Source organism: Budorcas taxicolor, chromosome 4 (genome assembly GCF_023091745.1).
Source record: "Budorcas taxicolor isolate Tak-1 chromosome 4, Takin1.1, whole genome shotgun sequence".
Taxonomy (NCBI): domain Eukaryota; kingdom Metazoa; phylum Chordata; class Mammalia; order Artiodactyla; family Bovidae; genus Budorcas; species Budorcas taxicolor.
The window spans coordinates 114218339-114230350 of record NC_068913.1 but is presented as its reverse complement, the minus strand read 5'-3'; the positions used below and the strand labels follow the sequence as shown (position 1 = coordinate 114230350).

Sequence of the window (12012 nt, the reverse complement as noted above, 5' to 3'; positions counted from 1 at the left end):
TTTAAAAGCCTGGGAGAGAATAAATCCACCCGGACAAGCCTCGATTTCATTTAGCCAAATTAATCAATCAAATGGGGAACCTTATGTAGGTTTCTTTGCCTGGCTACGGCAAAATTTAAATAACACAGTTTCACGATCTGGGTTGAGAGGTTTGCTGATGCCAGTTCCTGCTTATGACAGTGCTACCTCACAGTGTAAAAAGGTGATTCGGCCTCTCAGAGCTCAGGGGGCCCCTCTAGAAGAATATCTTAAACTTTGCCAGGATAGTGGGTCAGAACCATATAAAATGCAACCTCTGGCTCAAGCATTGTCTAAAAGCTAGTAGAAAGACTTTTACCTTTTGGTGAGACGTCACCAATGTGGAAAACTAGGACACATTGAAATAGGCTGTAAAGGAAGAAGAAGGTAGTCAGCTGATAAATTATACTATTGGCTCTGATGCCGCTCCTATTTGTATTGGTCTTGGAAGTATACGTCTTAAAACAGGATATCAGAAATGGCCGTCAGCTGTCAAGGAATCAAATGAGGATAAGACTGCCCTCTATCTGTTAACTGGTCTTACGTTTTTAGAAAAAGAGGAACCTTCCAGCATGATGAAACCACCTGACCTTCCTGGTTGTGTTGCTGAATTTAGCCATGGTATTGAAAATTGGTTAAGATGGGAGTTATGTAAAGGATCAGAAGGTCACTTACTATTAAATGTTGCAGAAGGCCCCATTTTTGACTGGGGACCCTGAGGAACCCCTAAACTTATAGACTCTAAAGTGTGTTTCCCACGGGTATAGCATGACAAGGCAATTAGTACTTATGGTAGTCAACCCCTCATATGGCATGGGGTGGGGGTAGCTCCTCTGTGCCTCGTTTAGATCATTATCTTGTTCATGATGACACACGGAAAATGCCCATGGCATTGAAAGAACCAATCGCTTGGAAGGGACGATATACTGACTATATTTTAAGCGACCCAAAAGCTACCTTTAATTTTACAAAAAAACTCTACCCACACTATTCAGACTTGTGTAAGAATTCCTTTGGTTTTCATGATCGGAACAGCAAAATATGACCCCAATTTGGGATTAGCAACATGTATTCACTGTTCATTTTATACATGGGTAAATAATTCCATTCCTCTTGATGAAAGTTGGCAGAGTATTTACGTTCTTAAAACCAGAATGATTCCAGTTGAATGGGTTCCAGTTGATTCACGACGACCTTGGCAAGAAAGCCCTACATCATATGTTATTGAAGCAATACTGAAAAATCTTAAACGTGTTAAACGCTTTCGGGCGTTGTTCATTGCTGCCACCTTAGGCATGATCGCTATTGCCACTACAGCAGCTGTGGCCAGAATGGCTCTTCATAAATCTATACAAAGAGTTCATTTTGTACAAGAATGGCATACAGATGCCGATGTCTTTGGACCACTCCAGAAAAAAACTGATGGAAAGGTGGCCTCCCAAGTGGCCGACCTTCAACAATCTTTATTTTATGAGGAGATCCATTAGTCAGTTTACACAAACGGGTGAGACCAAGATGTGATTGGAACTGTACTTCCTTTTGTGTAATGGCTTTCAGATATAAGGAGACACAATTCAATTGGGATAAAGTTAAACGCCACCTATTGAACCCAGGTAATATTTCTGTAGATTTTCATGACCTACAACAAGATATACTGAAAGGTTTTAATAAACATCTTGATGTAATTTCTGGATCAGACTTTCTTGATACTGTTGCTGATCATCTTTCTTCTCTTAATCCCTTAAAACAGATCAAGACATTTGGGTACAGAATTGCTCTGGTTGTGGGAGTGCTATTAATTTTGCGTTTGTGCTTCTCTATAGTCTGGAGAAGAACGGTCAAGAGACAACGAAGCCAACAACAGCAACTAGCATTTCTCACCATTTCTCATCACGTGCAAAATCAGAAAGGGCACGATGTAGGAGCCGGGGAGACTGAAAGAAAAGCAGGCCCTGGCAAGGGCCGCAAGAGAAATTTATAACTATTGATAAACTGGATGCTATAAGGCGTGAGACTCTTGGAACAAGTCCAGAGGGAACGGTTCTTGTTCTTGAAACAGGAAGGAGGTGGGCAGGTGTTCAAGTGGGAGTGAACATGGGGTACCTATGACTTATTCATGTTGATGTTTGATAGAAACCAATAGAATACTGTGAAGTAATTATCCTTGAAGTATAAATTTTATAAAAGCATCTGACTCTTGAGGAGAGGAATGATTGAATATACAGTATCATTTGGGAGCCTACTACATTGCAATGAAATGATAGTGGTTTGGATTCACATGGAGATGGGGAGAAATGGATAATTTTTCATTTAGGAAACTAAAATCTATAGTATTTAGTAATGGACTGAGAACAAGTGAGGCAGAAGTGTTTTAGAGATGACCCCAAGATTCTCCATGAGCCATTTCATGATGTCATTTACTGAAATGAGAAGCAGGCTGGGAATGGTTGTCAGGGTTTCATTTTGTCCAAATCAGTTTGAGGTGCCCACAAAATTGCCAGTTGGAGAATTTGAGTGGGATAGAACAGGTTGGAACTCTGAGAACAGTCCAGGCTGCAGACTACATATAAATGGCATTCAAAGCAACAATTCACTGAATAGAAGCGGGAAGGGCACCCAGAACCAGTGCCAAGGAATCACTTGAAGCACTTACATCTGTGTAAAGAAAACTGACAGTCTGAAAATGAGACTGAGAGCAGAATTAAGAACTATTGAGAAAGAGAGGAGAGATCAGGTAGCAAGTTTATGAAGAAAGGGAAAGTGTTGTTTACAGGAGGACAATGTTTCCAGTTTATTCTGCATGTCCCTGTAATAACATAGTTCTGTCTCTTTATTCTCAGGAATCCAAACCACAATGGCTGCCCAGTACCACAGCAAACCCAGGACCAGCCACAGTGAGAGGCTGCTTGGGGAGGGCTGCCAGGATTGGGGGGAGGCCTGGGACTCTCCTGCCCTGTCATCCAGCCAACCTGTACAAGAGCAAAACATCTTCAACCACATTTCTCAGTTTTCCTTCATTTGCTCTGCTCTCTCATTCTCTCCAGCCTCTCTGCATCCTCCTTGTGATACAGTTTAACAGCAAGCAGGAGGAGAGTTCCAATACCCTGACTGCTCCCGGGCTTGATGAGGTTTCTTCTTTGCTACTTCCTAACATGTGGTTCAGAGAAGACAATGGCAACCCACTCCAGTACTCTTGCCTGGAAAATCCCATGGACGGAGGAGCCTGGTAGGCTGCAGCCCATGGGGTCGCGAAGAGTCAGACACGACTAAGCAACTTCACGTTCACTTCTCATTTTCATGCACTGGAGAACGAAATGGCAACCCACTCCAGTGTTCTTGCCTGGAGAATCTCAGGGACGGTGAAGCCTGGTGGGCTGCCATCTATGGGGTCGCACAGAGTCAGCCACAACTGAAGCAACTTAGCAGCAGCAGCAACAACAACATGTGGCCACACCGGATCAGGGGTTGTGGCCTCCCAGGTGGTTTCTCTGCCTGTCTTTTCAGCCCGAGAGGACTGGAAAGGAGGAACATGGGGGTGATCAATGCCTCATTCAGGCCCCTAATTTCCCTGCTCCCAGTGCCCTCACTCTAAGCAATACACTCAACAGATTGATCACTCCGTTTCCCATATAACTCTCCCTCTACCCCTTTATCCTAGGAATAGATTCTATCATTTGAGCTTTTGCTGGTTTATCAAAATACCCCACAATTTAGGAACCTAAAACAGCAACCATTTAGGTGGCTCTTAATTTTGAGGGTCACTCACTTGGGCCGTGCTTGGGTCTGGACCAACCTGGCTAATCTCAGCCAGACTGACTCATGTGTGGGTGCTCAGCTGGTGGTTCAGGATGCAACACAATAATCTTGGATAGCCTCACAGACGTGTCTAGTGGTCAGCAAGCTCTGGGTCAACCAGGCAGACAGAGATAAGAGGGCCTTGTGTCCCTCAAGTAGGCTAGTCCAGGGCAGGTGTAGGGTTCCAAAAATCAGAAAGAGAAGGCAAAGCACAATGTGTCAGTCCTTTTGGATTCTCTGCTTAACCAAGTTTTCATGACCCTATGATCCAAAGCAAGTCACATGGCCCAGTCAGACTGAAGGGTTGGAGAAACAGACCCAGCATCCTGATGAGAGGAGCTGAGAATCCACCTTCCCAAGAGACATGAGTGCAGAGATGGACTCCTTCATGTCTATGGCTGCCATCTTCAGAGGTTGCCATCCATTCATTATCAGCATTGGCCAATAGTTGCTGTGTTGGCACTGGCCTTGGTGCCTTTTTACTGCTGGGCCATGAATTTCCTACAGCCTGTCTCTAAAGCCAACCAATGCCCTGGGATCTCCTTAGGTTGGAGCTTCTATTGTGAGGCCAACTATTAAGAATACTCTGAATTCTTATGTATATTTTTTCTTAGATAAATCTTAGCCATCCCATATCCAGTATTTGTAGCACTGGGAAATTTATTTCTTTTATCCTGGGATTCTGGTTCTCAAATGAGGAAAACTCTGCCTCAGGGATTCAGGGATCAGCAAACACTTCACCAGAAAGTGTGTGGGAGATGGAGGATAACTACAGATTTTATGGACATCATAGGAGGGGTTTCTGCAAGTTCGTGGTTCTGTTCGATTGACATTTTTTAAAGATTAGCCCACCTCACAGAATAGACTGAAAGGGACAAATAAGAAGTGGAGACACCTGTTAGGAGACTGCTGAGGCAGGGGTGGTGATGGAATCTGGACTGGAATGATGATCTTCAAAACAGAGACAGGCGAACAGATTTGGAGCCAAGAGAATATGCTGATGGGTTGGGTCTGGAAAGTGGGGAAAGAGAGGAGTCAAGGGCGACTCCTAGCTTTCTAGTCTGAGGACCTGGGTGAATGGTGATGGCTCTGAAAATAACCTGGAGTTGGTAACAGTGTCTATGATGTTGTACGTGGGATAATGTAGGCATTGTCTCAAAGCAGAAATGGGTAGATATAACATAGGATTCCTGATGCAGGAATCAGACCCTTAAGCTCAAGGGTCACCCAGCAAGGTCTGCCTTCTCAGAAAACAGGCTTACACTTGTGATTGTCAATTGCCTTCCCTCTGGTCCTGGGTCTATGCTTGACAAATCCAGAGGACTTTGACTTTATAGACACATTACAGAGATATGCAGAGACTTGCGGAATACCAGCACAGAAAGAGCTGGTAGATGATTTGATGTTTAAATTCAGGTTTCAATTGTTGTGCTCTACTGCTCTGATATTAACTTTCAGCTTTCCTAGGAAGTTGAATATGCATAGTCAATTTTGTGTTACCTCCTATCTTATGAAGAACAGCTATTGGTAGCAACCTAGCGTCTTCTTCTGAATCACATTGTTTCCTCCTCTATGAGCTGTTTGCTTCCACAAGGTCAGAGTAAAAAGCTGAAAGGGATCCTGAAAAATATCTGTTGTTATTGTTGTTCAGTTGCTAAGTCATGCCCATGGAGTGCAGCTTGCCAGGTTCCTCTGTCCTCCACTCTCTCCTGGAGTTTGTGCAAATTCATGCCCATTGAAGAATTGATGCTTTTGACGTGTGGTGTTGGAGAAGACTCTTGAGAGTCCCTTGGACTGCAAGGAGATCCAACCAGTCCATTCTGAAGATCAGCCCTGGGATTTCTTTGGAAGGAATGATGCTAAAGCTGAAACTCCAGTACTTTGGCCAACTCATGTGAAGAGTTGACTCATTGGAAAAGACTCTGATGCTGGGAGGGATTGGGGGCAGGAGGAGAAGGGGACAACAGAGGATGAGATGGCTGGATGGCATCACTGACTCAATGGATGTGAGCCTGAATGAACTCCGGGAGTTGGTGATGGACAGGGAGGCCTGACATGCTGCAATTCATGGGGTCACAAAGAGTCGGACATGACTGAGCAACTGAACTGAACTGAACTGATGTTGTGATGCTGTCTAGCCATTTTATTCTCTGCCACCCCCTTCTTTTGCCTTCAACCTTTCCCAGCATCAGAATCTTCTCCAGTGAGTCTGCTCTTTGCATCAAGGTGGCCAAAGTATTGGAGCTTCAGCCTCAGCATCAGTCCTTCCAATGAATATTCAGGGTTGAATACTTATTCAGTGGGTGGGAGCATTGCAGGGAAGACAGCTGAAGTTCATTCTAACACTGGGTCTTCTGTTTCCTGATGTTCCAGGGCTTGCAAACCCTGGAGATTCCCAGCTGAGACTTGTCTTAGTGGGTAAGACTGGGGCAGGAAAAAGCGCAACAGGAAACAGCTTCCTCAGAGAGAAAGTGTTTCTGTCTAGCTTTTCAGCTGTATCCATCACCAAGCACTGTAACAAAGGAAGCAGCACTTGGAAGGGGAGAGATGTTGTCATCGTGGACTCACCTGGCCTCTTTGACATGAAGGTCTCAGATGCTGAGACTCACAAGGAGATTACCCGCTGCATGGTGCTGACCTCCCCGGGGCTTCACGCTCTGCTCCTGGTCATCCCACTCGTCCGTTACGTGCCCAAAGACCAGAAAGCCACAGAGAAGATCGTGGCAATGTTTGGAGAGAGAGCTAAGGAACACATGATTGCCTTATTCAAAGATGACTTAGCCGGCATGGATTTCCGTGATTACTTAAAGCATGCTGCTACAACCATCCGAGAGCTGATTCGTGAGTTCAGAGATCGCTACTGTGTTGTCAACAACAAGGCCACAGGAGCTGAGCAGGAAAACCAGAGGGAGCAGCTGCTGGCCCTGGCCCAGGATGTGGTGAACAAGTGCAAGGGGAGATACTACACAAATAGCCTGTATCAGAAGACCGAGGAGGAGATTCAGGAACAAACCCAAGCATTACAAGAAAATTACAGAGAAGAGCTCGAAAGAGCAAAAGCTCAAATAAAACAGGAGTTCAAAGAGGAAATCAGAAAGCTGAAGGATGAACTAGAACAGCAAGAGCAGAAGGCGGAAATGGAAAGGCGATTGGCAGCAATGGAGGCTCACCGGGTTTCAAGGCAGCAAACAGCCAGGGATGATGTTTTGAGTCAGAATAAGATACTTTAAATCATCTTCATCTTGTTAGAGGCTGCTTCCTTTGTCTTCTCTCTGTTTAAGGATTAAACGTCATGAGAATCTGTCTATATTCCCTGCATATTTTGGGGTGGTCCTTCCCCATGTAACTCAGAGCATTCTCCTTTTTCTCTGAGACTCTCAGGGCTAAGGAGAGTAAGTTCACTATTGATAATTGGTATATGTTTGATTGATTTAACAGGGAAGGGATAAATTCTCAACTTGTGAAACTCCAAAGCAGAAAGTATTAGGGAGCAGAAAGATGCTCCCTAATTTGTGAATTCTTTCTCAGAGACACCAAGACAGGGAATGCAGGAGACCAAAGAAGATGACCCCGAGCTTTCTCTCTTTATCCCTAGACGAGATTTCTCCTCTAGATTCTTTCTAGATTGGTGGGTGATCTTCCCCTACAGTTTTTTCTCACTTATTTTGTCTTTAGATGGCACTGATCATCTTACCCTTATAGTTTATTAGAAAGATCAATTCTTTCCATTAGTTAAGCTTACAGGAGATACTGATAGAAATCTTTCTAGATGAATGGAAATTTGTTCACTTATAATTTTACTGAAGGCCTCAAATTTTTTCTTATCAACTGACCATTATGAACAAAGAGTTCTGTGACAAATAGATCTTTCAGAACTCAACTACCTAAAATGCCAAAAGGCACAAAAGATATTCAACAGATAAGAGAATAATGCTTGGTGAATTCTGATGTATCTGTAGGAAATCTTTGACCAGTAACAACCAGTTTGCTGAATAACCAGTTCTCTCTCTCCTTTTCCTGTGAAACTAATAGCTGCCCCATGCAGATGAATTGTTTGTTTATTGTTATTTTATTAAAACTTTTCTGTTTTCTCATATTTGTGCAAATTGAAATCTGTTATCCCCCCGCCCGCCCCCCCCCCCCCGCCCCCCAGCTTGGAAAGCACCACTACTCCTTCTAAGAACACAGGGATGAATTTCAGTTTTTTGAAAAAGTTCAAGATGATTTTGGTGTAGACTTGGTCCACCGTCTATACATCTCCCATTCCCTTTTTCCCCCGGAAGGTTTGAGCCACATTCTCAACCCCTCTGTCAATCAAAGTCTACATTCTTTTTGGATTCATCATTATGTACTGGTAGAAATTATGTGTAACTGAGGTTTCTGAGACCTTTGTGGCTTTCCTGCTGCAAAAATTCTTTAAAATCTATGGATGAAAATAGAGACATCCCTGTCCATTTTCTCCTCTTTTAATGGGTCCTCTTCACCTAGTAATGTGTAGGCTTTCACCAAGCACATTCCCATGTTCTTCCAACAAGGTCTGGAGGTCACATGTGACCTATGCCAACTCTCCTTGCTTGGTCATCTTAAAATCATCTTCTCCAGGCCCTAACCCATTCTGTCCGAAAGAGGATATATGTTTTGCCCTGATCTTCCCCAAAAACACAGGACTGTACCTTTAACACAGCTGCTATCTATTTATAGCTGACTCACGTGGTTCAGATGGTAAAGCGTCTGCCTGCAATGCGGGAGACCCGGGTTTGATTCCTGGGTCGGGAAGATCCCCTGGAGAAGGAAATGACAATCCACTGCAGCACTCTTGCCTGAAAAATCCCATGGACGGAGAAGCCTGATAGGCTACAGTCCATGGGGTCGCAAAAAAGTGAAAGTGAATTCGTCCAGTCATGTCCAACTCTTTGCGACCCCATGGACTGTAGCCTACCACACTCCTCTGTCCATGGGATTTTCCAGGCAAGAGTACTGGAATGGGTTGCCATTTCCTTCCCCAGAGGATCTTCTCGACCCAGGGATCGAACCCAGGACTCCCACATTGTAGGCAGACACTTTACCATCTGAGCCACCAGGGAAGTTAGCAAAGGCTCAAGAATATGAGAAGCACCTGGCAAAGAAGCACAGGACTCCAGCAGAGGTGATCACTCTGAGCAGACAGATTCAGTTTCACTCTGCAGAATGTGGGAGGACTTGGTCTCTATGGTTTTCATCATCAGCGTCTCAGTCAAAATTCTTAGGTATGAATTTAACATGCTATTGTATTACAATTTATTGTATTACAATAGATACAATATTGCATTATTAATAATATAATATTATAATGTAAATTATAATTGTAAATTAATTATAGAATATTGTATTTATTTTGTTACAATACAACACAAGCAAATATTCAACCAAAGAACCACATATACCCTTCAAAGAAAATTAAATTCATGCTTGAGATGAAAAAAGAAAAAGAAACAAGCTAGCTGCAGTGGTAATTTTCAGTATAAATACATTCAATTATTCTTTTTCTTTCATCCTAGGTTAATGCTGTAGATGAGACAAAGAAAATCATTCTGCTATTAATTTCCCATCTCATTACTTTAATCATTTCATGAAAATAATCTAAACATGGGTACATGAATACTTGGTTTGTTATAAGAATGTGCAGTTTAAAAGTCCCTGAGACACATCCAAGAATGGATTGGCATGTATTCAATGTAATTATTCACCATACTTTGTTACTGGCTCTCTTTGGGATTGGAATGAAAACTGACCTTTCCCAATCCTGTGGCGATTGCTGAGTTTTCCAGATTTGCTGGCCCACTGAGTGCAGCACTTTAACACCATCATCTTTCAGGATTTTAAAGAGTTCAGCTGGAATTCCATCCCCTTCACTAGCTTTACTAATTACCAGGGACTTGGCTCCCTTCCCTGATACTTAAAGAATGTGACTTTTAAAAAAGATATGCATGATATATATATAGACATATATAATATATGTATAATAATATTTACAGTTTTCCATGCTGGGTTTACAAAAAGCAGAGAAACCAGATATCAAATGGCCAACCTCCGTTGGATCATAGAGAAAGCAAGGGAATTCAAGAAAAACATCTAATTCTGCTTCATTGACTATGGTGAAGCCTTTGACTGTGTGGATCATAACAAACTGTGATCTTCAAGAGATGGGAATATCAGATGTCCTCACCTGTCTCCTGAGAAATCTGTTTGCGGGTCAAGAAGCAGCAGTTAGAACCTTGCATGGAATAATAGACTGGTTCAAAATTGGAAAAGGAGTACGACAAGGCTGTATATTGTCACCTTGTTTACTTAACTTATATGCAGAGTATATCATGAGGAATGCCAGGCTGGATGAAGCTGGAATCAAGACTGCCAGGAAAATATCAATCACCTCAGATACGCAGATGATGCCACCCTTTTGCCAGAAATTGAACAGGAACTAAAGAGCCTCTTGATGAGGGTAAAAGAGGAGAGTGAAAAACCTGGCTTAAAATTCAACATTCAAAAACAAAGGTCATGGCATCTGGTTCCATCACTTCATTGCAAGCAGAAAGGGAAAAAGTAGTAACAGTGACAGATTTTCTTTTCTTGGGCTCCAAAATTACTGTGGATGATGACTGCAGCCGTGAAATTAGAAGATGCTTGCTCCATGGAAGGAAAGGTATGACAAATCTAGACAGTGTATTAAACAGCAAAGATATTGCTTTGCCAACAAAGGTCTGTATACTGAAAGCTATGGGTTTTCCAGTAATCATGTGTGGATGTGAGAGTTGGACTATAAAGAAGGCTGATCACTGAAGAATTGATGCTTTTGAGCTGTGGTGTTATAGAAGACTCTTGAGAGACCCTTGGGCTACACAGAGATCACATCAGTAAAACCTTAAGGAAAACAGCCTGAATATTCTTTGGAAAGACTGATGCTGAAGCTGAAGGCCAATAATTTGGTCACCTGTTGTGAAGATCTGACTCATTAGAAAAGACCCTGATGCTGGGAAAGTTTGAAGGCAGGAGGAGAAGGGAACAACAAAGAATGAGATGGTTGAATGGCATCACTCACTCAATGGACATGAGTTTGAGCAAGCTCTAGGAGAAGGTGAAGGACAGGGAAGCCTGGCGTGCTGCAGTCCATGGGGTGGCAAAGAGTCGGACATGATTGAGTGACTGAACAACTAAATACACACACACACACACACACACACACACACACACACATATGTGCTTAGTTGCTCAGTCATGTCTGACTCCTTGGGACCCTATAGCCCATCAGCTCCTCTGTCCATGAAGATTTTTCTGGCAAGAATACTAGAGTGGGTGGCCATGGCCCTCTCCAATATATACAAACACACATATATAAATATATAAATATAAATATAATAATATGTATATTATTAATGCTGCAAAAGAGTCTCTCTCTCAAGTGTCCGGTTTTTTGTTTCGTTTTGTTTCACCAATTTACTGATGCTCTGTAGTAAGTCATTTCCAGAATATAAAGAAGTCATTCAACCTGGTCAGCTCAGTTCAGTTGCTCAGTCATCTCCAACTATTTGCAATCCCATGGACTGCAGCATGTCAAGTTTCCCTGTTCATCACCAACCTCTGAAGTTTGCCCAAACTCATGTCCATAGAGTCGGTAATGCCATCCAACCATCTCATCCTCTGTCGTCTTCTTCTTCATCTGCCTTCAATCTTTCCCAGCAACAGGGTCTTTTCCAATGAGTCAGTTCTTCGCTGACTCAGGTGGCCAAGGTATTCGAGTTTCAGCTTTAGCATCAGGTGTTCCAATGAATATTCAGGACTGATTTCCTTTAGGTTGGACTCGTTGGATCTCCTTGCAGTCCAAGAGACTCTCAAGAGACTTCTCCAACACCACAGTTCAAAAACATCAATTCTTCAGCACTCAGCTTTCTTTACAGTCCAACTCTCACATCCATACATGACTACTTGAAAAACCAAAGCTTTCACTAGATGGACATTTGTCGGCAAAGTAATGTCTCTGCTTTTTAATATGCCATCCAGGTTGGTCATAACTTTTCTTCCAAGGAGCAAGCATCTCTTAATTTCATGGCTACAGTCACCATCTGCAATGATTTTGGAGCCCCAAAATAAAGTCTGTCACTCTTTCCATTGTTTCCCCATCTATTTGCCTGAACTGATGGGACTGGATGCAATGATCTTAGTTTT

The 12012-nt window shown here is 42.9% G+C and overlaps 1 protein-coding gene across 1 annotated transcript; it reads left to right on the top strand.

The window, feature by feature from the left end:
* The first annotated feature begins 2872 nt into the window (after positions 1 to 2872).
* On the top strand, positions 2873 to 7043 carry LOC128046926 (GTPase IMAP family member 4-like). The gene is made up of 2 exons (XM_052639118.1): positions 2873 to 2912; positions 6187 to 7043. Exons 1-2 carry the CDS (start codon positions 2873 to 2875, stop codon positions 7041 to 7043), a joined length of 897 nt encoding a protein of 298 aa, XP_052495078.1.
* Positions 7044 to 12012: the final 4969 nt, after the last annotated feature.

Excerpts from the sequence above, each read along its gene's own strand:
- LOC128046926 (XM_052639118.1), top strand. The coding sequence starts at position 2,873 with ATGGCTGCCCAGTACCACAGCAAACCCAGGACCAGCCACA. Across the intron at positions 2,913-6,186 it reads CAAACCCAGGACCAGCCACA|GGCTTGCAAACCCTGGAGAT; the intron begins GTGAGAGGCTGC and ends CTGATGTTCCAG.